Here is a 27,991-nt window from a genome sequence, read left to right as displayed (position 1 = left end):
GGTATCTTTTGGATTCCCTTGGGGCTCCCAATCATACTTTTAAATAGTGCCATCTTGGGCAAGTGGGTTTTTCCCCTAGCCCTAGTTTGCAGTTAGGGGAAATGCATCCTCGAAAAATTTGCACTGCCACAGGGTGCAGACTGGTTCAATGTGTGGTGTCCCTATTGGTCTTTGTGTCCAGTTGCTGGGGATCACTAAGCTCCTGCTTATGGGCCTCTCATAGGCATCTGATTGGCCACTGTGGGAACAGAATGCTGGACAAAATGAACCTTTGGTCTGATCCAGCAGTGCTCTTTTTATGTACTAGTCCTAAGAGTCTAGACTGTCTCTAGCACATACTATAGCAGTAATTGGAATTCACATGGTGAATTGGAATTCAGTGGGGAAAGAAGAAGCCCATGGTCCCACACAATAGCACAGAGCTACTCTTAAACTGTTTCTTCCCCTGCTGCTCTTCTTTTCCGAAGAGGGCAGAATGCCTTCCGGATGAACAATCACCTTGTTTCTTGCGACAGCTTGCTGCAGTCGTTCTTTCCTCTCCCTGTGCTTCTGGAAATTTATTGTGGGTCCAGTATTGTGTGTGTAGTTGATGGTTAGCCATCACATATTTCTGTTTGTGCTTCAATAAATTTCCAGTTTAAGCACCATCATCAGAATAATGCTGTTGGTGAGTGCCTTCTCCGCCCAGATGGTGGATGTTCAACCTGTTCTGGGTGGGGTTACACTCCCCCTGAAGGAACAGGTTCGTAGCTTGGGGGTTCTTTTCGATCCATTCCTGTCTCTCGAGGCTCAGGTGGCCTTGGTGGCACGGAATGCGTTCTACCACCTTCGTTTGGTAGCCCAGCTACGCCCCTATCTGGAAAGCGATGACCTCACTTCAGTCGTGCGTGCTCTGGTAGCCTCTAGATTGGATTACTGCAATGCGCTCTACGTGGGGCTGCCTTTGAAGACAGTTCAGAAACTACAGCTAGTGCAAAACGCAGCTGCTAGACTGTTGACGAGGACCAGGCGGTCCAAACATATAACACCTGTCCTGGCTCGTTTGCACTGGCTACCTATTTGTTTCCGGGCTAAATTCAAAGTGCTAGTTTTGACTTATAAAGCCTTACACGGCGCGGGACCACAATACCTAGCAGAACGTCTCTCCCGATATGAACCCTCCCGCTCACTACGTTCAACATCAAAGGCCCTCCTCCGAGTCCCGACCCACAGAGAGGCTCGGAGGGTTGTAACAAGATCCAGGGCCTTTTCAGTAGTGGCCCCCGAATTATGGAACAGTCTTCCTGATGAGGTACGCCTGGCGCCTACACTTTTATCTTTTCAGCGCCAGGTTAAAACCTTTTTATTCTCCCAGGCATTTTAACTTAATTTATTTTTTAGCTTTCAGTTTATACCAGGCTGTTTTACTGTTTAATATGTATGCTTTTTACTGACCTTTGTAATTTTATTGTATTTTACTCTATGTTGTGCACCGCCCTGAGAGCCTTTTGGCTGTGGGTGGTATAGAAATCGAAATAAATAAAATAAAAATAAATCACCACAGTGTATTAAATCCAGTTCTTGTTATGAGATGAGTTCCAGGAGAAATGCATGACAGGTAAGATACCCAGGGGCTGACAGAGGAAGGGAAGAACTGTAAAATCCACAAAAAGCTTCCCCCCCCAAAAATTATCTGTGATTTGACATGTATTTTTGACATGGACAATTAACGGCTTTTAGCTGCTATTTTGGAGCCCAGGGCAATGATCTGCTAGCACATTAAAAGGGAGTCATGCTAGGACAGAGCACTTGAAACTTCCTGTTAATTTGGGGAACTCAGAGCTCCAGAAAGGACAGGACTGTTGGTTTAAAGACAAAAGTCAGGATGCTGAGTAATGTAATACCCAGTAAATTTATGAGGGTCTTTATAGTAGCTGACCTGTAGTGTTCAGTTGTTGTTATTTTCAGTTTATATTGATACAATTATATCTTGTATTATGTTTACATATATACATAAAAATATTTATTTATTTATTGCATTTGTATACCGCCCCATAGCCGAAGCTATGTATCCAAAAATAGTAAAGATGCTGCCACAATTTCTGTGGTGACTCAGGCAGACTGCATCCCTGGCTGTCACTGTAGCTTTTCTCTTGCTGTGCAATCTTTTCACCTAGTATTACATGTAGTGCACTCAGTGCATTTGCTTCTAATCTCCTAGGGCTAATTAGCTGGATTGACATTGGCAGGCTGCACCTCAGTTCTGGGTGGCCTTACGTAGGGAATCCCTCCCCCCCATGCAGATATTTTCTCTGTAACTGGTGGTTTTTTAAGCTGTTAATCTCACTCATTGCCTAAATGAAGTTCTTGATTCTGTAGTGAGGTGATCTGGAGAGATTTTTCTTAGTGCTGCAGTTGAAACACTTTATGAGTGCCGGCAATGGTATGCTGGGATTGTATTGGGAACTTCACTGCATCTTTTATTTATTTAAATTGTCTTGAAAGCATTTATAAACCACTTAATATTTTAAAAATATCTAAGCTGTGTACAACAGATGATGTATCTGTAGATGGTCCTACTTTTCTGCAGAAGTGAAGCAGGTGATTTTCTTCATCTTTAGCATGAATTTTCCAGAGGCAGAATGCATCAGCAGAGATTGAGAAATCCTGAGTTAGGACTGGTTGTTGTTGCTGCAAGCTACAGCACTGAAGCCTCATAAAGAGATGGACAGGAAATAATAGTACACGAGTGGAATATTATTGTAATAGTAGCATATGAATAGTATACTGTTATATAGGAGTCCAGGGCCAGACACTGTCCACAACTATATAGTCTGGATTAGAGAGAGCTGCAGTTCATTTAACTAGAATGGGGGCATGTAAAATCCATTCTCCATTAAAGCTTTCACCCACAGAATTCTGTCTGTCTATCAAAAGGGTCCCAGGGTGTAAATACATAGCAAAAACAAAACAGCATATAATAAACCCGAAACATTTTTAAATCCCAATGTCAGCAACATAACAATGGCATTGAATGACTAAAGCAACCAATAAATCAACATAACTGCATGGACTGAAACCTCACCACATCCCAAAGGCCCAGGATAAGATGCCCATCTTTAGCCGCCGACAAATCTCTGATGCCCTTCAGCAGATGTCAGTGTAGTGCAGATCCTTGTGTGTACATCTATCCCCAGTAATAGGAGTCTACATGGCCTGGGACCTGGTTATGTGAAAGACCACTTCTCCCAGAAGTAAATTTGACCTATCCATGTTTTTGACCTGAAAATAGAGGAATTCAGAGTAGGGCCTCACAAGTGGGATAGGTGTGGCTAGACACCTTTATTGTGGTAGGAAGCTGTTTTTGGATTTCTCATCCCAAATATATTTACTTAATTCCTACATTATTGTCATTAAGGCATCAGGCTAAGTCTTCTGTTCACTCAAGCTTTTCAGTAACATCAGTGACTTTACGTGACTTTGATTAGCTTTAATCTGTTTTTGCTGTATAAAAACAGCCTTATAAAATGTGACTTTAAAAAACATAGTAAGCTGCTTTGAGGTCTTGAGGGATAGAATAAAGGTATTAACTGCCCTCTTCGTTCCCCTCTAATTTTTTTTCCTGATGTCCCTCACATGCAGGCTTTGCAACACTTGCCCTGCCTATTCTTTGACCATTGTGTCTGTCTTCCTTAGGATGAGATTGAGGAATTACGTGCTGAGATGCTGGAGATGAGAGACGTCTACATGGAGGAAGATGTCTACCAGCTACAGGAGCTCCGGCAGCAACTGGACCAAGCTAGTAAGACCTGCCGCATCTTGCAGTACCGTCTGCGTAAGGCAGAGCGACGCAGCCTTCGTGTGGCACAGACTGGCCAGGTGGATGGAGAGCTCATCCACAGCCTTGAACAAGATGTCAAGGTAAGCTTGCAGTTAAAAGGTGGGAAGACATTTGGATGCTCTTTGTATTGTTTTAGACCATTGGTCTGTGTACTGTTTGACTACTGGCTTCTCTCCAAGGTCTCAGGCAGAGGCCTTTGCCAGCTCAGATACCTCACATCTTTTAACTAGTGGTATTAGGGATTGAACTTCAGATGTTCCAAGTGCAAAGCATGTGCTCTGCTGGTATTAAGGTATGGGTCCTTCTGTAAGATATTTGGTGTGGATCTTTTGGAAAAAGGGTTACTTCTAAATGTCTTACTAAAAAATGGATCTGCAGTCATAATGGCTCAGAGGAGCACTAGAGAGGATCACTTGGAAGAGTTGTGAAATGCTGCTGTTATATAGTATAGTCATTTCCCAGAGGAAACCACAAGGCTTGGATTCCTTTCCACAAACATAGCCTACCTCTTGAAAATGGAAATGGACTGCCTTCAAGTCGATCCCAACTTATGGCTACCCTATGAATAGGGTTTTCATGGTAAGCGGTATTCAGAGGGGGTTTACCATTGCCTCCCTCTGAGGCTAGTCCTCCCCAGCTGGCTAGGGCCTGCTCAGCTTGCCACAGCTGCACAAACCAGCCCCTTCCTTGTCCACAACTGCCAGCTGGGGGGCAACTGGGCTCCTTGGGACTATGCAGCTTGCCCACGGCTGCACAGGTGGCAGGGCATGTAACCCTTGAGCCACTCACTGTGGGGGTGATTTTTAGCTAGCCCTTGACACCCAGGAGACACGAGCAGGGATTTGAACTCACAGACTCTGGACTCCCAGCCAGGCTCTTCCCCACTGTGCTACTACTAGGCAATAAAGGCATGACAACAGCAAGTGAGTAAAAGGCAAATAAACGGAGAATGAAGTTGTAGTAAAGTAGACTCAAACCATCTCTATGCCTTTTGGGATGTGAATGAAAGGCAGCAGAAGATCAGGTATTTTGTTTATTTCACATTTCCATAATTTTACTATGCAAACACTGACATTGGCTTGGGTGCAGAATTAAATATCCTGAGAATTTCAGCTTTTTAAAGGAGCATATTTCTGGCCCTTGTGACTGTGAAGATAAGCCTGGAAGTGTGTGGGAAATATTAAGTGAAATCTCAGAAGCCAAGTAGGTGGAGAGGGTCAGGAGTTTAGTACCTGTCATAGCTCTTTGTTCTCATGACTAATAGAAGCAGAATAAAATATGCAAAATAAGTAAATATATGCAAATGTGATGGTTAATTTACATAGCTGTCCTGGAATTGATCATTTTCTTGGTTCATTATTTGAATAACTTTTTGGTTTATTGATTTTTGCTGCTTTTAAAAGTACAGAGAAGGCACAATTATGCACACGTTCTGTCTAGGACAAGCTGTGATGGTGAGAGTAAACTGCACCTTGCTCTACTTGAAATGCTTTTTAGGAGCGGACCTCTTCCATTTCTTAATTCCTGCCTAGTTTACTGTATAATTTTGATCCAACCAATCCTGCAGAAGGCTAAAGGTTTAAGCTAGTGTGGCATGGAACATACTGCAGGCTGATACTGAGATAAATGCCTGTCCCTCTGCCTTGGAGAAGAGATATAGTGATAGGATCTGTAGATTCCTGCACTTTTGCCCCACCTTTCGTTCATGGAGACCGAATTAGATTTGAAGTTTGTCATGCAGCTTACTCTTGTGTAGTTGTCTTTTCTTGAACAAACAACCGTCACAGGGGCTCCTAATTGGGACCATGGCAATGCACAGTCAGGGGTGGAGAGGCGGTTCTCTCTCTCCCCCCCCCATTCCTACCTTGGTTCTGATTGGACTTGCCTGCTATTTCCCATGGGAGGAAGGTTCCCAGCCAGGATTCCAATCAGGGCTGTGGGTGGGAGCAAAGAGTCAACCCTTCATTTCCCACATTGTGATTCCAGTCTGGCTCCTTCCCCTCACTCACTCACTCACTCACTCACTCACTCACTCACTCACTCACTCACTCACTCACTCACTCACTCACTCACTCACTCACTCACTCACTCACTCACTCACTCACTCACTCACTCACTCACTCACTCACTCACTCACTCACTCACTCACTCACTCACTCACTCACTCACTCACTCACTCACTCACTCACTCACTCACTCACTCACTCACTCACTCACTCACTCACTCACTCACTCACTCACTCACTCACTCACTCACTCACTCACTCACTCACTCACTCACTCACTCACTCACTCACTCACTCACTCACTCACTCACTCACTCACTCACTCACTCACTCACTCACTCACTCACTCACTCACTCACTCACTCACTCACTCACTCACTCACTCACTCACTCACTCACTCACTCACTCACTCACTCACTCACTCACTCACTCACTCACTCACTCACTCACTCACTCACTCACTCACTCACTCACTCACTCACTCACTCACTCACTCACTCACTCACTCACTCACTCACTCACTCACTCACTCACTCACTCACTCACTCACTCACTCACTCACTCACTCACTCACTTACTCACTCAAGCTGCTTTTTCAAGAAAACAACTATACAAGGGCAAACTACATGTCAAATGTCATGCCTAATTGACTGTTCAAGAGGCATTTTATGCTCACAATAGACATCAGGTTGTGTTGCTAACCAGTGATTTGCCCCAGACCCCCCCCAGTGCATCTCGTAGCTGTGTAATGCTTTGAACCTGGGCTGCCCAAACAATATGGCATATTTTTAGCTGTTGCTGGATGTCTCCTTGTGCGTCTCCCTCTGCGTCTCCCTCTGCGTCTCCCTCTTTATTATTCCCTTTTCCAATCTGCAGTCTTTTCCCATTGCATGGTCGTTAGGCTCCTTGTGATGTGCAGACCAGGGAAGGGTTAGTTATAAGGATATGCTTTCTTGTCAGCTCAGTTTACAGTTCTGGGAGCTAAGCAGCCGACCAAAGAGGCTAAGCCCCTTCTTTGAGCTGCCTCATGGCCTTAGCTGGCTCTTGATGATTGCACAAACCAGCTGGGTAGTGCATATACTGCTTTAGCATGGCACTTTCTTGGCATTGCACAGTAACACAGTCTGCGGGAGGAATGCCTCCTTTTTTCTTGCCTCAGAGGCCTGCTCCATTGCTGTGGTCTGCTGGCTACAATTCCATTACCTCATGGCATAGTTCAGGGGCAGGGAACTTCAAGCCTAATGCAGCCCTGCAACCCTATCTGGCCCTTGGGACTCTCCCTACACTATATGCCTCCCCAGCCACACCCACTTTCCCTAGGCCACATCCCTTACCAGTGCTGCTTCACATTCCCCTTGAGTGCTTTCGCATGGCCAAAGTGCATCCTTGAACTCTGGTAACGCCTCTTGCTTTCCTTGATGGAGGACAGGCAGAGGTGTGTGCATGTGTGTGGAAACTAGCCTATTGTACAAAGATCAAATGTACATTAATTGCCCCTCCCCCTTTTGCCTCTGTCCCTCACTGTCCACAACTGTTGTGAGGCTCCTGGAATGTTGCCCAGAAGAGAATGTAACCCTTGGGCTGCATTCAGCAGGTATTCAACAGGGAAGGGAAGCACAAGAAGCTGGAGAAGGAAAGGCCAGGAAAATGGAGTCTGTAAAGTGTTTAGGCATGTCCACAGAGGCTGGCGTGGTGGGGATGAGGGAAGAAAGGACTGGAGAAAGTGTGCTGTGTGAGAAAAACAAATGGAGGTGATACATTGCCTGTCTTTGTGGCAGCTCCTTTTCCTCTCCCAAGGTGACTTGCATGAACATCCTAAACAGATATCCTTGCTAATCTCCAAGCAGCAGTTATAAATTCCTTGCAAATACTTTTGTTCTCTACTTTCCAGTCAAAGATGGATCTACAAGTTCATCAGGGAGGAAGGGCGAGATATAAATCAAATAAATAAATAAATAAAAATAGTGCCTTTGGCCCTTCCACAGGGGCTCTGTGTGATTTCCCTGTTGTGGTGCATAGACTTGAAAGCAGATGGAATACAGCTGTTTTCTTCCAAATGGCGGGATTATCATCCTTTTTCTTACTGTGGTCGGGTATTTGGTGGTTGTTTATCCTCTGGGCTTACAGTGAGTGAAAGAAGACAGGTTCATTGGCAGTATGCCGTGTGAGGATTTGGCAATCTCATGGCCCTGCAGATCTGGTAATGGGAGAAGCAACCCTCATTCTGTCAATTCACATGGGCAAGCCTTTCAACTGGGCAGATGTCCCAGAGTCTGTGTACAGCCCACACACACCATTCTGGTTGGCTGAAAAAAGAAAAAGAGAAAAGGGTAATAAAAAGTAGAGGTAGTTTTTGATATGCCTAGAGAGACATTGCAGGAGAAATATGGAATTCCTACTGTACAGTCAGCTGTTAAGCAATTTTAATTTGTAAAATGTGTATTTTCAAAACCCATCCATCTGAGGAGGGAAGAGCAACGATGCACAGTGCTGCTGTTAGTTTTCCTGTGGGCAGCCTTTAGTTGTATCTTTTTCTGTAGCCAGCACCTGTGCTTGTACATGGTCACAACTCACTGCAAGTGAGCGCAGCAGCCTCTCCACTTACACTGGTATGCCAGTCTTCTTCAGTTACAAAATGCTTTTGCATTGTTGCAGTGGGAAGCCTAGCAAAGCCTGAGACTGAGCCAAGTGGAAGCTTTTACACAAAGGAATGGATCTGCTGCCAAGTGCCCCAGGCACCAGAAAATGGCTGATCCTGGAAATGAATAATGCCACAAGTGATGGATGACAATCTCCACCCAAGCGTCCATCACTAACTGCTCTATAATTAAGAGGATATGCTTGCATGGTTGTTTAAAAGTAAATGTAGCCACCATCCGCACCTGCTGCAGTCCAATGAAATGTGTTCTCATTGTGATATATGCACTGGAGTGAGTTAGTAGAAATCTTGCCCTACTAAACACTATTGCCCTCTCTATTTCCACCCAGAGGGACAATACTGCTTTGTTCAGTACTGTTGATTAGACAATGCTGTTGGCATGTGAAAGTTTCCAGGTCTAGCTGCCATTAGCATGTGAGTTTGTTGGCAATGGTCAGTTGAAGGATACAAGGTAAGAATTTAACCTGTGTACCGCAACTCAGCTAATTCCAAAGGAGACATATGCAGTGGACATTTACACAAATGGGCTAAAGCAAGGCAGGTGGTACAACCTGATCACTGTAAAGGCTTCTGTATTTGAGTTTTTCTTTCTCATTTCTTTATAAAGCCCAATTACTCCAGTCCAACAATGCCTTTCCGTGCCTCCTGAGTATTTATGACTAGTATTTTGAGGCTAAATAATATGGCTCTGATACTCTGAAATGGGCTGAGCAATCCTAATCTTCAGTCCACATTGCTGGCAGGGATTAGGTCCCTATGGTGTGCTGGGCAAGGCCCCTTCTGTGCCCACTGAAACTGTAGAGGAGTACATGATACTGCTGGTATTCCCACCAGCAGTAGCTGATGTAAAGCCCCCAAATAGAGTGTTTCATGAATAGGGCAGAGGTGGGCCAGCGATGGATCAGCTGGATCCAAAGCCAGTCCATGGGTCCTGATTTGCAGCTGGTGCAACAACATAATTGGAAAAACTGGCCTCCTACCTTCCATCCTAGCTGGCAGGGCTGCAGATGCAGCAGAGAATTCTGTGCTGCATGTTCTCTCCTTCTGCCTAGTTAGGATTGCTCTTTTAGGGGGGAAATTTCATAATATCTTGTTCCACTCCTGATAGGCTTTTTAACAGATGGTTGTTCAAAGTATTTGAACATATGCTCTGAACATATGAAGCTGCATTATAATGAAACAGATTGCCGATGATCCCCCTAGCCTAGTATGCTACTTTGACTAGCAATGGCTCTCTGGGGTCTCAGGGAGAGGATCTTTCCCTATCCGCTGCTATTTGAACCTTTTAACTGGAGATGTCAGGAATTAAACCTTTGACCTTCTGCATGCAAACAGTTTTTCAAACCAGTGCTTCTGAATGCAGACTAGGAGCCATAGCCTAGATCTCTGGAGGCAGGTAAATATCCCAGGTATCCAAATGTTTTGGAGTAGTTGCTGAAATTTCAATATAGGTGCTAGTATAGTGTAATGGTCTAGAACATTCCCTGGATGCCACAAGCCTCTGGTTCTAATCTCAGCTCAGCCATGAGGCATGGATTGAGCTCAGAGGAGATCTGTTCCTTTGGGCTTGCAGCCAAAGGGGCTGTGCACAGCACTGATTGGCTAGCCCTTGTATCAGTCACAAAGATGCTCATCCCTTTCTTGGAGCGCTTCTTCAGTTGTAAAAAATGTGGCAAAGATCCAATAAGCATGCACTTGAGAAACAAGAAAAATGCAAGCAGCCTACTTGAAGCATGGGGAGAAGGAGAAGAGGAAGCAAGCAGCATTCAGAAGTCCAATATGGAGGCTGCATGTGTGAGGGATAAAAGCTATATGTATGGGGAAAGCAGAGCTTAACCTGCAGCAGAAAAATCCACTTCTATTTGGAAGATTGGCTGTATGCAGCCTGAAGTTACTTCCAGGCTCAGTGGTGCTTCCTAGACATCTCATATAAGATATCCCTATTTTATTAGCAGCCTTCTCCATTGGGATCACAGTGCTGAGGGTCTTGAAATTAGGCACTGAAATTTTGCCATATTGCCATTTTGCCTCTCTCTCTTTTAGAAAAGCAAAAGTTCATTTTTAAAAATGTCACTTCCCTCCTTTCCAATAAGGAACCTCTCTTCTTTTCTTCGGATGTGATAAAGGACTACCTATGACCCTAGTTATCAGACAGAGCCATATTGTGAGGGCTTTATTGCTGAAGAGGTCAAACCTGGAGTGTCCACTAGGCCAGAATTCATTGCTTGGGATTTGCTGGAGAATGTTTGTGAACATAAGGTCATCAGTGCTGTGGAACTACTTGCAGCTTCCTGTGTCTACAGATGTATTAAGAGATATACCCAGTATTAAGGGAATGGCCCCTAATTCAAGGTTCCATGACTCCATGGAACAGACAGTAAAGCTCTTATCATGCCCCATTTTTAACATTTTCATTTGAAAGTCCTAGTCTAAACAGGATCCTGAGTGTCAAATAGCAGGAGGTCCAATTCTATTTAGGCTGTTCACTACATTTGCATTAATTGTGCTCCCTCCCATTTAACAGCTTTGGCATGAGACTGACCCTTTCCCTCCATTGTAGCCTGAGTGCTCTTGCTGGCTATGCCTCAGTTACACAACCCAGCTGTAACTTGTCTAAATGCCAGTGGCAAAGCCTATTTGATTCTGATGCACCCATGATGGAGAATTATGGTTGTTTGTTTTTTAATACCCTCACCTTGCTGTAGGAGCTGTGGCTAGTGCTGCTGAAATCCCTAGGCTGCCTATTGCCCTGTTAATTTCAGCATTAGTGAGTCTATCAACCCTTCAGTTCAATCAATTTAAAAATACACATTCTATTCTGATTCAAGGGGGAAAGCGCTAGGAGAATAATGTAGCACCACCTGCTTGCTTCCTCTTCGATTATTGTCGATTCTCAGAGAAATAATGCGTAGTGACCTTAGTGTATCTGAATGTATTGGTGATAGCGATTTGCATCTAGATTCTCTACAATTCACCCCCCATGCATGTTCTGAAACCTGCTGATGTGCATAACTGAAACCTGCTGATGCACCTGGTAAACATGTTTTGCATGTGACATTTGTTCCCTGTCCTGTATCCCGAGAAGCTGGCATTCATATCATCATTCTGGATAGAAGCTGTGCAGCAAAACTTAAAGTATAATGCAGCTAAAAAACAAGAAGTGCATTGTAAGAGGGAATCAAAAGGATGTGCAAATGACTTGTGCTTTTCTCCATACTTTGGACTTTGTGCAAATATGGCAAAATGGGTACATTCAGTGTAGGCACAGCTCAGGTTTTCCCTCATGAGGAGATGCATGAATCCGTTTGGACACTGTCCTGTAGCATCACTCGTGCTTCCTTTTTCAGTGCATGTTTCTAATGTACAAAGCCACCCTTGTGTTCACAAGATGGCTGCATTGTTCATAAAGAATAAAGCCTTGAGCCACATAGGAGGGAGGGAGCCTCAGTGGGAGCTGTAAAACATATCTTGATAACTGTTCATAGCTTGAATGTAATTGTGCCAGTACAACTTGAATTAAAAGGATAAAAATGGGTGCAAACTGGTTAGTGATCACTACGTGCTGCAAGCCATGGCTCCCATATAAGCAACGTTGAATATTAACATGCCTTGTGAAGGAAAACCTTTCTCTTTCTAAATAGATTAGGAAAGCCCATTACCAGTGAGTGTTTTGGAACAGAGACACTCAGGTGGGATATATAGCCCTGATCAAAACAGAGTCTGAAGACCAATATCATAAGAACATAAGAAGAGCCTGCTGGATCAGGCCAGTGGCCCATCTAGTCCAGCATCCTGTTCTCACAGTGGCCAACCAGGTGCCTGGGGGAAGCCCGCAAGCAGGACCTGAGTGCAAGAACACTCTCCCCCCCTGAGGCTTCCGGCAACTGGTTTTCAGAAGCATGCTGCCTCTGACTAGGGTGGCACAGCACAGCCATCATGGCTAGTAGCCATTGATAGCCCTGTCCCCATGAATTTGTCTAATCTTCTTTTAAAGCCATCCAAGCTGGTGGCCATTACTGCGTCCTGTGGGAGCAAATTCCATAGTTTAACTATGCGCTGAGTAAAGAAGTACTTCCTTTTGTCTGTCCTGAATCTTCCAACATTCAGCTTCTTTGAATGTCCACGAGTTCTAGTATTATGAGAGAGGGAGAAAAACTTTTCTCTATCCACTTTCTCCATGCCATGCATAATTTTATACACTTCTATCATGTCTCCTCTGACCCGCCTTTTCTCTAAACTAAAAAGCCCCAAATGCTGCAACCTTTCCTCATAAGGGAGTCGCTCCATCCCCTTGATCATTCTGGTTGCCCTCTTCTGAACCTTTTCCAACTCTATAATATCTTCTTGAGGCGACCAGAACTGTACACAGTATTCCAAATGCGGCCACACCATAGATTTATACAACGGCATTATGATATCAGCTGTTTTATTTTCAATACCTTTCCTAATTATCCCTAGCATGGAATTTGCCTTTTTCACAGCTGCCGCACACTGGGTCGACATTTTCATCGTGCTGTCCACTACAACCCCGAGGTCTCTCTCCTGGTCGGTCACCGCCAGTTCAGACCCCATGAGCGTATATGTAAAATTCAGATTTTTTGCTCCAATATGCATAATTTTACACTTGTTTATATTGAATTGCATTTGCCATTTTTCCGCCCATTCACTCAGTTTGGAGAGGTCTTTTTGGAGCTCTTCGCAATCCCTTTTTGTTTTAACAACCCTGAACAATTTAGTATCATCAGCAGAATTGGCCACTTCACTGCTCACTCCTAATTCTAGGTCATTAATGAACAAGTTGAAAAGTACAGGTCCCAATACCGATCCTTGAGGGACTCCACTTTCTACAGCCCTCCATTGGGAAGACTGTCCATTAATTCCTACTCTCTGCTTTCTGCTTCTTAACCAATTCCTTATACACAAGAGGACCTCTCCTCTTATTCCATGACTGCTAAGCTTCCTCAGAAGTCTTTGGTGAGGTACCTTGTCAAACGCTTTTTGAAAGTCTAAGTACACTATGTCCACTGGATCACCTCTATCTATATGCTTGTTGACACTCTCAAAGAATTCTAATAGGTTACTGAGACAGGACTTTCCCTTGCAGAAGCCATGCTGGCTCTGCTTCGGCAAGGCTTGTTCTTCTATGTGCTTAGTTAATCTAGCTTTAATAATACTTTCTACCAGTTTTCCAGGGACAGAAGTTAAGCTAACTGGCCTGTAATTTCGGGGATCCCCCCTGGATCCCTTTTTGAAGATTGGCGTTACATTTGCCACTTTCCAGTCCTCAGGCACGGAGGAGGACCTGAGGGACAAGTTACATATTTTAGTTAGCAGATCAGCAATTTCACATTTGAGTTCTTTGAGAATTCTCGGGTGGATGCCATCCGGGCCCGGTGATTTGTCAGTTTTTATATCAGTATTGCTGGTAACTTTAACTTGAGCTTTGTGCATCAGATCTGAGGGCCTGGCCTCAAACTGCTTTTTGCTGTGTCTGCAGGTAGCCAAAGATGTCTCTGTGAGGCTCCATAATGAACTGGAGGCAGTGGAGAAAAAAAGGATTAAGTTGGAGGAGGAGAATGAGGACTTGCGCCAGCGGCTCATTGAGAGTGAGTTGGCTAAGCAGGTGCTACAGAATGAAATGGACAAGCTGCGGGAGGTAAGTGTCTTCCTAAAGGATTACATTTGTATCTTGCCTTTTCTCTGCAAAACAGCGTGTCTTGGTTGCATCCTAGACACATGAAGCTCAGGTGCTTCAGGGAGGGAGGGCTTCTCTTGGGCTATACCTTATAGGTGATTGGAATTTAATGGAGGCTGTTCTTTCATTTTTGGGAAAGCAAATGCAAACAGCTCCAAGAAAAAAGAGAACTGCATATGATCAGCCAGCTCTACAAAGTAGAGGAAGAGTGGAACAAAATGGAGCGTTGGTTTGTAGGTGATGGTGTCCAAGAGCTTAAGGCCTAGTCACTTAAAAACATACTGCAGTCTTCTCTTTTTCATGTCTGCCCTTTTGGTTCTTGTGTTTGCTCCCAGAAGCTGGAATGTGCCATTTGCTTTCTTCCTCTAGGAGGAAATAGGTGTAGGGCCAAGTGTGGGGAACTTTTGGCCCTCTAGATGTTGCTGAATTACAGTTGCCTGCATGGCCAATTGCCAGGGATGGTAAGCATTGTAGTTCAGCAACATTTGGAGAACCAAAGGTTCCTGCATACCTGGTTCAGGGTCTTCTCATATCCACCTGATGACTTGTAATTAAATGGGGTCATACTGAAATGTATGGCTGTCAGACCACTAATACATTCTGGTCTGTTAGCATAAAATTCTTCTGGTACCATGATGCTCTCCAGCTCTAATAATGCTATGCTGTATTTAGGCACTACCTCATGCCAAAGCAACAGTGTAACGGAAAAGCAAATCTAACAAAACAAGCATGTTCAGTAGCTCCCTTGAGGATTGTCTTAAGGGAAAGCAACCAGCCCTTGGTGCTCACAGGGTTGCCAAAAAAGTGGTGCTATAGAATGGAACTGTGTGTGAAGTCAGGGCAATAAGCCAAAAGGAATCTGATATCCAGTTGTAGTCACAGCAGGAGTTTAGTGTCTGCAACATGGAATTAGCCTAGTTGGAATCAGGTTAGGGAACCTTCCTTGCTTACTATCCTGATTCTCTTTGCATTAATAAAAATCATGGGCTACTTTTCTTAACCCAAGTTGGACAAACTTGGGCATTATCCCTTTTTAGAGCAGTACTCTATTGCCACCCACTTGCAGTGTTGTTTCTGTATAAAATTAAATCTTGTAGCAAATAAAAGTAATATATAGCAAATGCCCAGCCAACCCTTCTGCCTGATGTGGGCTGTCCTTTTGCCTGACCATTAGCATTGCAGCTTATGGTGGGTATGGTTCTGTTAGTGCATGTTGCTGTCTCCCAAAATATTTCAACATTCTTTGCAGATATTTGGGATTATGTTCCTAATCGTGTGAAGGGTTAAGACTCACAGCAGGCTCACATTGCTAAATTCCACCTTGCAATTATGAATGTGGGTATACAACCGTATGAAGAAACGTTGGTGTACGCATAGTGAACCTACAAGCATTCCTTGACCATGACTGCAGAAAACAGCACAGCCATCGTGACAGAGATGTCTGCTGGATAGGCTTTTGTACAGCCCTGTTTTCCCACTAATTTTTTTCCTTGGAGTTCTACATTCACTTGCGCAATTGTATGGGGAAATGTTAGTGGTGCAAATTGGCCTGTTAACCCAGGGGTCTAGAACAAATTTTGGAGCAAAGCAAATGGCCACCGGTAGCTTAGATGCTTCAGCCCTCCCTGTCTATATTAGGTAAGACTTGCAGCTCTTTCCTTTGCTATTTCTCTCTAGACAGCCTATCTGCCCATCCACACAGCAGGCAGTGCTAATGGGCATGAGATTGGTTTCTGAACAGCCTGAGTGCATGATCTGAATAGCAAGTGAAACGAAGTGCAATGGCTGTCAGTGAGAGAGTGGTGATGGAGAGGAGGAAAGGGTTGTCCTGTGGCCAGCATGCCAGACTGGAGTCACATGATGTGTGTACACAGAGACCTGAGCAGTGGTGTTGCTTATAGATAATGTGGATGCACACACTTACACAGCTTAGTATCTTCATTGTGATGTGCAATACGAGAACATATTGCAGCCCAGTTTCTTTCTTTCTGCTGCCATTCTGTCCTCTTCTTCCACTCCTGAAATGTATCTTTAAAAATGAAAATTGGGCCCATGTCAGCTTTCTGGGCCATGCTGGAGAGTTCTTCAGTGGGTTCCTCCAAGCACCACTATGCTCTTAAAGCACTAGAATAGTGTGCAGTCTTCTATGGAGAGCCTCTAATTTCTTAATGGATGATGTAATACTCTCAGCATTGGGGCTGAAGGGAAAAAATCTATTGAGAAAGCCAGGAAACTGGAAGCACAAGACAACAGGAGGAAGGTCCAGAGTGCTGCTGAATGCCTGAATCCTTAGAATCAGGTGAAGTAAAGTGATGCTTGATAATGCTGTTGTGCTTTCACAAGAGTGTTGTGCTCAAGTTCAGACTTCTTAGCAAGTTAATTAGATCCAGTAGAGAAGGCTGTTGATCCTTTGGCCTTCTGGGCATAACTGGAGACTTTGCACCATTTGAATCAATTTTGTATTCTAGGACTAGTGTTCCATAGTGCACAGACCAGGATGCTGCATGTCCTCATTGTTGTGGTAAGGATGTACCAGCCCTGTGGGTAAATTGCCTTTTCCAGTCTGTTGTTGGTTAGCATCTCTTAACAGTGTATTTACAGTTTTGTGTCTTGTCAACTACTGCTTTGTGCTCCAACACTGTGATTCCATCCAGGGGTTGAAAGCAGTTCATTACTAGGTTCTGTGCAGGCATGGCTTAAGTCTCTATCTTCCATCAATATTCTTTCCTCACCTCCACTTCCTGAATTCCTGAATTTATGAAATACTGCCTTTGTCTAAGAGGTTGACAACCAGATGCTGTCCTCCTGTCTCTATGTGGCTGCCTGTGCAGCCTCCAGAGCAGCTTGCTTCAGTCCTCTGTTCAAAGGTTTTGTCATGATGACAAAAATATTCATATGGAACCCTTGCAGAGAATCAACCCAAGAGCTACTAGTATGAAGGAACATGATGCAGCAATCTTCCTGAAGCTAAGCAATTCCTAGATGGGAGATAGTCTGGGACCCTATTAACATCGCCTTTGACTCCATTGTGGGAGAAAGGCAAGGCATATTTTAAGGAAATAAATACTGCTGTGGACTGGAAGGGAGTCCCTCTGCAGATATGCTCAAGTGGTCCACTGTTCATAATAGGGTTAGGGTTGGGGTGTGTCAAAATGAGAGTGAGAGTATAAGAAAGGAAGCAATTACAGTAGACTACAACTGAGGTGCCTGCAGAACTCTGAGATGGCCCAAGCAAAGTATGCCATAGGAGAAAGGGGAACCATCCCACCATCTTTAGCATATCCAACTAAAATGATCAGATAGCAGGTGATGGGAAAGGCCTCTTTCTGAAATGTCAGAGAACCACTGCTGGTCAGAGTAGGCAATATTGGGCTGTTTTTAGAAAGCTTAAAAATGATTTTGTTGATTTGTTTGCCTCCCAGGGCTTCTTCAGGAAAAAGAGCTGTTGTTATCACCATGATCAACAACAACAAATAGACCAATGGTATATGAGTGTCTGTATCAGTTCATATGAATAGGGTAATACTTTCTCCACAACTTCAGTGATGATGATCCATTTAGACCCGTTTCTTTGAACCTAAGCACCATCTTTCCCTGTGCTCTCTCACGATTGGGGAAGGAAAATAGATCCTAGACTTGTTGGGAAAGGATTGAGATCTCTAGGCAAAAAAATACAAACAAACATGGAACGCTTCTCACATTGTATGTCTGATCATGGCTGGAGAGAGTGCCACCGTGTAACCCACTTCTGCTCTTCTCACTCTCATTCATGCACTCTAATTAGACTTGAACTATATGAGCTGGGTTGAGCCCTCATGAACTGGCATCTACTGGGAAGGCACAGAAATAGTACTTTTCATCATCCAGCTGCTGTGTCTTGCAATGAAGAAAGGGGCTGATGCTTAACTGGCTGGGGACCTGGCAGGATTCAAGTGCAGAAACCAATTTCCCCTTCTGTTTTCTTGCAAGCTGGAAGGCGTTTGGCTTAATATCCAGTCACTATTTTGCAATAATTCACTGTCCTACTATGATATGCAGCTGCCCCAAAATTCTTGTGTGTCATCCATAAATACACTGGAAACAAGTTCATTAAGGCACAACAGTCTCCCTTCACAAGTGTATTGCATGAAATGAGCTTCACACAATTACCAGGAGTGAGGCCATGCTGCTGGTCCCACCCTTGATGTTGGGCATGTGGCTGGCCCTGCCACCAGATGTCCATGCGCTTCCCTATGCAGACAGTCCACACTAGTGCATGGATATCTAGCAGCAGGGCCAGTAGTGTGCCTGATGGTGGGGGCCAGAGCAGCATAGCCCTGCTCCTTGTAATCACATGAAGCCTCCTTCACACATGAATTGCATGAAGGGGATTTGTGTGGGACCCATTTGTCACACCTTTATCAACTTGACTAAAGGCTGGCCATTTATTTTATTTAGGCTCCCTTTTAACCCTTTGTAAACCTTTTACTTTTTCATGCATTGGTTTGCAGCAGGCAGGTAAAGCAGCTTTTTCCTTCAGATGCCGAGGGATGGATGGAAGCTCCTTCTTCTAGGGACTCTTTACTGAATAGCTTACATTTTTTAAAGTACAGGCAGCATAAATATTTTTGGTCATGGTAGTCGATGAAATCCAGCTGGCATCCCTTAGGGAATTCACACCTTTCAGCAAGACTATTTATACCACCATTCTTGGTAGTGGTTCCAACTGTGCCATTGTCCTAGTCTGCTCTAAGAAGAAACTAACTGGGTGTGAACAGTTACATTTCTTAAGCACTGTTATGAGGTACAGACCCCAGAAGTCTCTCAGTCTTGGGTCTATTGCCTGTAGCACAGTTTCAAGTATTCCATTGTTTGTCTTAGGTTAGTAGCCTTTTGCAATTGCCTGTTAACCTACAGACTGGTGCTCAGGCATGCATACACACTGCCTCTGGAAGGCTCTGTGCAGTGGGATGGGGCTTGTTCCTAAGAGGATTATGTGCTGATTATTCTCCAGCTGGAAGGAGCATCTCTGATAATTGGATAAGTGTTGGAAAGGCCAATTAATTGTCACGCATACTGTTTGCACCTGTGGCTTCATTTGTCTTGCAGGGAGGGATTCAGGAGGACTGGTTTATGCTTTATCCAGGAAGGCGGGTGTGTGTGTGAAAGGGAGCTTATGTGCATATCTGGCTGTATCAACATGGTAGCAGTCAAATTTAATCACTTTTGTTAGTTTTTGCTATCAAATGTGCACAAACCACAGCAACAACAACAACAAAGTGAATTGAAAACAGCACAGCAGGCAAAGCAGTAATACAACAAGCCCAGTCCAGTCTGGCTTATTTTTGTGGCTGTCAACTAGGCAATGCCTTGTGATGACAGAGTGACCATAACCATTATATTGTCTTGCATTGCTGATGCAGCATGTTCGTAGACAGGATATTCCCCTGGAAAAAGGTGGGGACACTTTCCTTTTTGACATCCCCACACACGTTGTGAAAAGCCAACTGTTTGTTCTGTACAGCTTCAGCTACTTGTCATTTTGTGCATGTTGGTGGTAGGGCTGTTCATATTCTGTGATAGGGCAAACACTGGAATTCTGATACATAGTGATCCTTTTCCTGTTTCAAGGAAAATATTCTGCAATTGGTTTTGCATTTTGTGCATTTCTCTTCTCCTTTTAAAAATTGGATACTTGTATATGATTGCTTGTTTGCATACTTTTGCTTCTGGTAATCATGGGGAATGCCAAAGAGAAATGCAGGGCACTAAAGACCCACCTCCTGATTCCACTGGGAATCCTCTGATGTCTTCTGATCGTTCACCATATATCACTCATACTTTTTTCAGCTTTTAAGGGCTGGGAATTCAGAATACTGGATCCGTTGCCCAGTAAACATAATTGTCCATGTGTAGCCCTGAGTGGAGACCAGCAGAATGAGTTGTAGTAGTCTGTGGAGGTTGGAAGTGCTAAAACACTACAAGGAAATCTAGACTGCTGCAGAAGACACCCTCAAAACCTGTCTGCCCAGCACACTAAGGCAGCTAGCCCTTTTCAGAGGCTATTTACTCAGTGTGTGGCTCTTGGCCTTGGCGAAATTAATCATTGGCATGTTGTTTTTTTGGCTTGTGTGGAGGGGTGGGAGCTGGAATGACTGGCTCACCGGCCTCATCAGGGCTCATCAGGGCTCATTTACTGCTGCTGTGCAAATGTGTTGGATTTCTACTGGAGTTGGGATCAAGTAGCACCATTTGTGTGCTGCTGTCTCTGTATCCTTTCCTTGCACCTCCAGCTTGCTGTCTGGGGTGTGCCAAGCCACTGAGAGAAGCTGTAGCTTTTGAAGAATAGGTTTGTCCTTAATAGGAGTGGCCTGGATCTCTGAGCGTTGGCACAGGCACCAGCTCACATTTCACAGCTGCATTTCTTGGCTATGGAGCTGTAACACCAGGTCTTGAATATTTTTGGCTCAGTAGATGTGGACGGAACGGCATCCAAGGGACATCATTCTGACCCATGTTATGACTTCTATTGATGTGTATCTCCCTGCTCGGTTTACTGAACACTTTGTGGGAGTATTAGAGGGTGGGAGAGGCAGACCAGCCTTTTATTATAGGGAGCTCTTTACTAGCACTGGCTGCATTCCAGCTCTCATGCAGAGAAGGGTTAGAAGGGGGAAGAGAGACATAAATTAGGTAAGGAGAAAATTTTTGCTGGTGAGTGTTCACAAACGTTTGAGCTGCAAAAGCTGTAACCTTACCTAGCAATACAATAAATGTGGGGGCATCAAATGTTTTGTAATCCTAGTCAAAATGATAGCAAACTAGTGATTGTGTTATTCCAAATATTGAGGGTAGGGAATGAGGGTTAGCTGAAGCAGCATACCTGTTTCTGCCCAGTGAATCTCTGGCTGAGTTCAACACTCCCAAGACAGATGTGGTGTCCCCCTGGACCATGTTGGCTGCCCACTTTTCTGAGGCAAAGGTTGGCTGACACAATGATATGCTAAACCCGTTCATTTGGGAGTAAGCCCTATTAGGACATACTTCTGAGAAGAAATGGTTAGGATTGTGCTGTAAACTGCAAAGGCAGAGGATGTCAGGGCTGAGCTGGGCTGTGAGCAGCACTGTGAAGTGAGCTAGGAACCAGAAGCCATAGAGCAAGCAAGAAAACAGGACCTGAAGAACAACCAAGGATACTAGGAGCATGCCATATCTCTGCCCTTCAGAAACCTTCCTGCTCAGGCCACGTGGACAGAGTCAGATCACATCCACACCATACAGTTAAAGCACTCTTACACTGCTTTAATGGTCATGGCTGTTCCCCCAAAGAATCCTGAGAGTCGTGTGCTGGAAATTATGCCCTCTCTGGTTCTTCACTAAGAAGGCTGAGACCTGCAGTTCAGTGGTTCACCACAAGGGGCAGCCACACACAGATTCCAACAACATCTGGCAGGAGGAGGAGAGGAAGTTCTGAATCAAGCACAACAGGTTTCTAATGTCACTTTAAAATTGTACTGTTCTTGTTCCTTTCGAAACTGAACATAAGCAGACAAAGACAAGGTATGAAGGCAACAGCTGTCTGCTGTTGTTTATCCCCCACATCTGATCATCAGAGGAATTCTGAACATTCAGCAGTGTGTACCCTGCTACTTGTTTGGTACAGAATAAAGATAGCTTTTGTCACTGGATGTTTCCAGTTCCTGTACACTATAACGCATGCACAACAGTTTTGTTCTAATTTGATGGCTTCAGTACTTAACAACCCCTGCAAAGATCAATGCCTTCCCTGGAGAGTGAATGGAACCTCTGTATACTTCTTACTATCAATATTATTTCATTGGAAGACCAAAATACAGGAATATTTAAATGGTTTGTTAATTAGACATAAAGAATAAGGCTATCAATGGCTACTAGCCTTGATGGCTATGTTCTACCACCACTGTCAGAGACAGTATGCCTTTGAATAGGACTTACTGGAAACCACAGGATGGGACACTGCTCTTGCACTCAGATCCTGCTTTTGGGCTTCCTGTAGGTATCTGGTTGGCCAGCAGCGGGAGTGCGGACCTCTGGTGCGCGCCCTCCCAAGGGCATGGACGAGGTGGATGGGCTTGTGTGCGCGCATGTGCATGCACACTCGAGGCCAGCCACCCCATCCATGCCCCTGGGAGGGCATGCGCTGGAGGGGCACCCAGCCGGAGAAGGCCTGGGAACGCTGGCGCGCCTCCCTCGCCCTGCCGACGCTGCTCCCAGTCTCGCCTGCCTGCCTCCGAGGAGGAGTTGGAGCAGCCTTGCCGGGCAACGGCGCAGGGCGGGGCGGCTCTGGGTGTTATCCCCCTCATGGTGACACCCGGGTGCGGGCCGCACCCTCCGCACCCCGGCAGTGACGCCCCTGTGGTTGGCCACTGTGAGATCACAATGCTGGACTAGATGTGCTTTTGGCCAGACCCAGCAGGGCCCTTCTTATGTTTGTGTTATAAAAGGTGGTATTTGTCCAGAATAGACCCATTGAAATTAATGATCCTAAGCTAGTCATGCCCATTACCTTCATTAGGTCTATTCTAAATAGGACTAGTGTTGAATGCCGCCTTGAATTTCCCTGATATTCTCTCCCTGCCACCTATTTTTATTTATGTTGTTTAACAAAATTTATATACCGTTTGATTATAAGATTATAATAAAACTTGTAAGTGATTTAAAACCTCTGAGTAGTTAAACATCCTTCTACTTCAAAAGCCTTTGATTTGTGTTTTATTTTCTGAGAGGACAAGAGGCAGAAGGCGTCTTCTCCACTTATCATCAGTGAACACAGGTCCCTTTTGTGTTTTTCTTTTCTTGAGCTCAGAAATATAAGGTGCTTTTGGTTGCAAGTGCCGCATGAGAAAGGAGTGGCATTTTTACACATACACAGTTTATAAGTTGCTTGCTTGTATTTAGTTCCTAGGGTGTTAAAATTCATTCTAAGTATCATTTTAATGTGCAAATGGAAAGGAGGAGACTTTAGTCTGTGAAATTGGCTGCTTGCTTTTTGTCTGAGCCTTGCAAAGGTGGTTCATCTGTCAAGCTGCAGCCAAGGTGATTAAGATATAATCTCTTTTTGTGGGGCCTTGCACTGCATTATGCTTTTCTCCAACCTGAAAGTGCATCTCTTGACTATGAATAGCTGGGCTGTGCCTATATGATCAAGAAGCTTCAAAGCTTTTCAACGCTTTATAAAAGAAATTCTGGCCTTTGATATCTCAGATGTGGCACCATATTATCTACACAGTGCTTTTCTCTTCTTTGCGTTTTGTATGTCGGGTATGTTTCTGTTGCTCCCCAAGTGTCAGACAACACTCCTTAGCCATAGAGCTGTGTTGATTTCCATACTGAGTGGCTTTGTCAGGGAAGCTGGAGTGATTTGTGTATGCAATTCTTCTGGCTTCACATACAGGAATTGTACCTGTCCAGATCAAAATGACAGTTTTCAGCAAGAGTCATGAACTGATTTTCAAGAGCTTTAATTATCCCTTGGGAATCCCCCCTTCCCTCCTCTTCAATTAAGTCTCAGTGCCTCTGATCACACATTAAGCTTTTCTTGCTTTAAATGTTACAACATCCAAGGCTGGGTTAAGGTGGTTGGGGCCCTGGCACAGTTCCCAGAAAGCGCCTCGCTTCCTCCAAAAGAAGTGCATGAAATTTTTTTAAAAAGTGCATTAAAATATTGTTTGTTATATGTAAGTATCCTACAGCACATTTAGATGGAGAGGCAAGGCAGGCAGTGGACAAAATGACAGTGAGGGGGCAGAAGCAAGAGGGTCCCCTTGCAAGATAGACATAGGGCCTGGTACAGTTGTTCCAATTACACCATTATAATCTAGCCTTGACCACACCCACTCTATCTTATACAGGAGAAGACATACCACACTTGCCTACTCCAGTGTGGAGAGCCAGCATGTATGCAATTTATTGTGAAACTTTCTTGGAAATAAATTGATAGCTGTCATTTGCATTAATCCATTTTCTCTTCTGTTTCAGAATTCTTTGAAGAAAAGAGGATCACGTTCTCTTGGGAAGACAGACAAGAAGTCATCTGTGCAGGTACCTACTAGCTTTGTGCAGTGCAGCTTGCAATGTGTCCTTACCATAAAGGCTGGACTGCTGGGCGCTGGTATAGAAATCAAGTTGCTGTACCTTACACGCAGACCTCATCAAGGGAAAACCTGTAGCTCCCTGGTAGAGAAACATGCTTTTTGTGGAGAAAGCCCCAGGCTCAATCCCTGGCACCTCCAGTACAAAGGAACTCTCCTAGCAGGGCTGAGAAAGATTGTAACCAGGAGAACCACTACTATTCTGAGTAGCACACTGTAATGGATCAGTGGTCTGACTTGGTATCAGGCAACTCCATATGTAGATTTGGGCGGGCAGTCACAGTTGTCTTCACCTCTTAAGGAACAGATATGGGGAATGTGTTTGCTGGGGGAAAAAACAGTTGGAATGTAGCTTCCTGGACTAGGTGTTTTCAGCTTATTGTGAACTTGACCTGGTGTGGGGAACCAACCCTTTCCCCTCTGGCAGGAAAGCTGTACAAATACCTTTTTTCAAGATAAGGAGGGGGCAGGACAGGCCATTGACCCTAATGATTGTCTCATCATAGAGACCTAGGAAGAGACCCTCCCCTGCAAATATATGGTGTGAGTGGGGGAGGAGGGGATTTTTATTTTTTATAGGCAAGCAGAGCAGCCCTGCCTTGCTTATCTTGCATAGGATGCCACTTTTAGCTATTATGAGTCATGTAGAGCTGTGCGCTGATGAGGAATAGGCAGACAGAACTGCACATTTTTTAACGTTCTAGCATGTCCACCTGCTTCAGCATATTTAACAGTTGCAACATGCCCTGGTAAATAAATAGTTTTTTACTTGCTAGAAAGTGAAAGGGCTATCATAGTACAGCTGTTACCATGATGCAAAGGATCAAAGCTGATGTTGAAACTGTAGATCAGTGACACTTTTGTTTCTTTGCTTGAGCAGTTTGTCTTTTTATATTAAAAGCTAATGATCACCGTTTAATCAAGTAGAAGAAGAGGCTGACAATTTTTTAAAGCTGTGTTTCAGTTTGACTCTTGGATTCTAATGATTAAATGCTCTGCAGTGCATTGATTGACCCTGAATAGCAGTGGGATATCTGCAATACATTATTCAAATCCCCTGTAGCAATGTCAAGGGATTGCATTAGAAAGAAGCAGTGATGCAAAGGAAATAGCTTGGTGGCAGAGCAAAAAGAAGAGTGGAATGAACTGCAATCCATTGCTTTGCATTAGTAATTTTTTAATTGAGTTTCTGCCCCTCTCTAAGCTGGGATTGAGACCAAAATTGATATTGTATTCTGAGTACAACCATTTGTTAAATCAATAGCTGGGGAAAATATGCATAGTTCTGCTGAAATTGATGGCACTTTCCTGATTTTGGCCAGTTAACAGAGATCTGGCAACATATTCATGTTTTTATTTAGAGACCTTTAAAGATGGGTGCATGCATGTAATAGATTGAAACAGCGATAGACTTACCATCTTTATAGAAATAATTAAAGGGGTATGGCTGTTGAGACTCTCCCTCAAATGCTTGTGTACTCTGTCCTGTGACATACATTTCTGTTTTATATACCATAATAGTTGTTGAAAAGGTAAGGTCACAAGCCTTTACCCGCATCCTGGGAAGAGTTGTGAACTGGATGTGGATGATGTTTGAGTTTTTTAAACGTTATTTTAGCAAAGACAATGCTTCCCTTGTGGGAATTTTGTAATATTTGAAGCAGCGCTTTTGAAGATACTCCATTTGTACAGTTAAAAGAAGGATTCTGAACATCTGGAAAGATGATTTAGTCAGCATTGTTTTTCCCTTTTCTGCCACTTCTGTTATCGGGCAAAGAGGATAATTATCTGTAGGGAGGATATAGCACCCTAGGAGAAAGGTTATACACTGTAATCTGAGTCAGTTTGAATTCCCAGTCTACTCACTCTTTCTGAGAGTTCTAAGACTTCCTGTTCACCTATATTGGTCTGCTGCATTTCAATCTGTTTTTTTTTTGTGAAATAAGAAGAACCTTAGCTGGAAATTACAAGATCCATGTACTTTCTCTGTGCATGTCCTTTATGGTCATATCTGTGATTGGTAGCTTCAGGCTGATGGTTTTACAATTAAGTCCCATAATATTGTAGCTAAGCTTTCCCTAGAAATTGACTTTATGTTTAGATGGATTTGGAATTCTGTGTCAAAAAATGCCAGATACTGCTTTTTGAATAAATAACTCAAATTTGGCTGTTGTTCAAAAGGTGGCTCAGTTTTAATGCTATATGAAGTTTGCTGAATTGCACATTTTTAAAAAGGTGCTTTAAAAATGTTTTTTTAAATGAGAACACGGGAAAATGGGATGGGAGACACAAAGAAGTATGAGGGCAGATGTGCATATGTGGGGATAGGAGGATGGAGACTAGGACCAATTAGAAAGGGCTTTAATTCATGCTTTGTAAAAAGATACTGTCTTCATGACCATTTGACCATTTGACTGACACCCTTCTCTTTGTGTTCCCCTGAGTTTTATTGTATGCTTTTTAATGTTGTTCGTTTTAGATTTTAAATTTTATTGTAAACTTCCCTGAAATAAGTGTTCATGGAGGTAAAGATATCTGAATAAATACATAAAACGTTATAAGAAACCATTAAATATGTATGCCATATGTACTCACTACCCACAACCAAAGAGCTCACACTTCTACCAACTTCGGTTGGTGGCCCAGCTACACCCCTATCTGGACAGGGATAACCTGGCTTCAGTTATCTATGCTCTGGTAGCCTCCAAGTTAAATTATGGCAATGCCCTCTACGTGGGGCTGCCTTTGAAGATAGTTTGGAAACTGCAGCTTATGCAAAATGCAGCAGCCAGATTGGTAACAGGGACCAGACGGTTTGAACATGTAAAACCGATTCTGCCTGCTTGCATTGGCTGCCTGTATGTTTCCGAGCTTGATTCAAGGTGCTGGTTTTAACCTATAAAATCTTACACAGCTTGGGACCACAATACCTGATGGAACGCCTCTCCCAACATGAACCCACCCATACACTTCGCTCAACATCAAAGGCCCTCCTCCGGTGCCTACTCCGAGGGAAGCTGGGAGTCTGGCAGCAAGGGAGAGGGCCTTCTCAGTGGTGGACCCCAAATTATGGAATGATCTCCCTGATGAGGTGCGCCTGGCACCAACACTGTTATCTTTTCAGCGCCAGGTCAAGACTTTCCTCTTCTCCCAGGCATTTTAGCATGTGCTTTTAAATTGTTTTTTTAAAATGTGTTTCTTAAATTTGTATATTTGTTTTTAATGTTTTTAATTGTTGTAAACCGCCCAGAGAGCTTTGGCTATGGGCGGTATATAAATGTTGTTGCTGTTGTTGTTGTTGATAATAATAATAACAATAATTTTATTTGTGATGGTACAGTGACAGTTGTGTAGATGCCTAGGTCCCCTGCATTTAGTCACCCAATCAAAAGCAAAGCTTTCCAAAAATCCCTACTATGCGCTGTTACTGTTTTACCTCCACAGTACATTGTGGATCCCATATTCATAAGCAGATTGGTTCTTTTAAAAAGGGTTTGTCCATATGAGACAAAACATTGTTTTCTTTCTTGTTTTATTTATTTATTTATTTATTATACTTCTATACCGCCTCATAGCCAAAGCGCTCTGGGCGGTTTACAGTAACTAAAAACAAATACAATTTAAAATACATCTTTTAAGAAACAATTTAAAACACAATTTAAAAATTTAAAACAATATAAAACACATGCTAAAATGCCTGG

The 27,991-nt window shown here is 43.8% G+C and overlaps 1 protein-coding gene across 7 annotated transcripts in view; it reads left to right on the top strand.

The window, feature by feature from the left end:
• The window catches only part of MTCL2 (microtubule crosslinking factor 2), a 127,898-nt gene that overhangs the window by 31,843 nt on the left and 68,064 nt on the right, over positions 1-27,991 (top strand). For all 7 annotated transcript variants that reach the window (XR_009763437.1, XR_009763436.1, XM_061631694.1 and 4 more), the window contains exons 2-4: positions 3,676-3,900; positions 13,984-14,142; positions 24,178-24,240. Coding sequence is in view for 5 of the 7 variants with exons in the window: in XM_061631694.1 (XP_061487678.1) it covers positions 3,676-3,900; positions 13,984-14,142; positions 24,178-24,240 (447 nt within the window). In the remaining 2 variants the exon portion in view is untranslated. The remainder of the gene's footprint in view (positions 1-3,675; positions 3,901-13,983; positions 14,143-24,177; positions 24,241-27,991) is intronic.

This window comes from Rhineura floridana, chromosome 6, assembly GCF_030035675.1.
Source record: "Rhineura floridana isolate rRhiFlo1 chromosome 6, rRhiFlo1.hap2, whole genome shotgun sequence".
NCBI lineage: Eukaryota > Metazoa > Chordata > Lepidosauria > Squamata > Rhineuridae > Rhineura > Rhineura floridana.
Note: the sequence above shows the minus strand (reverse complement) of the source record. Positions and strands in the feature narration are given on the sequence as shown.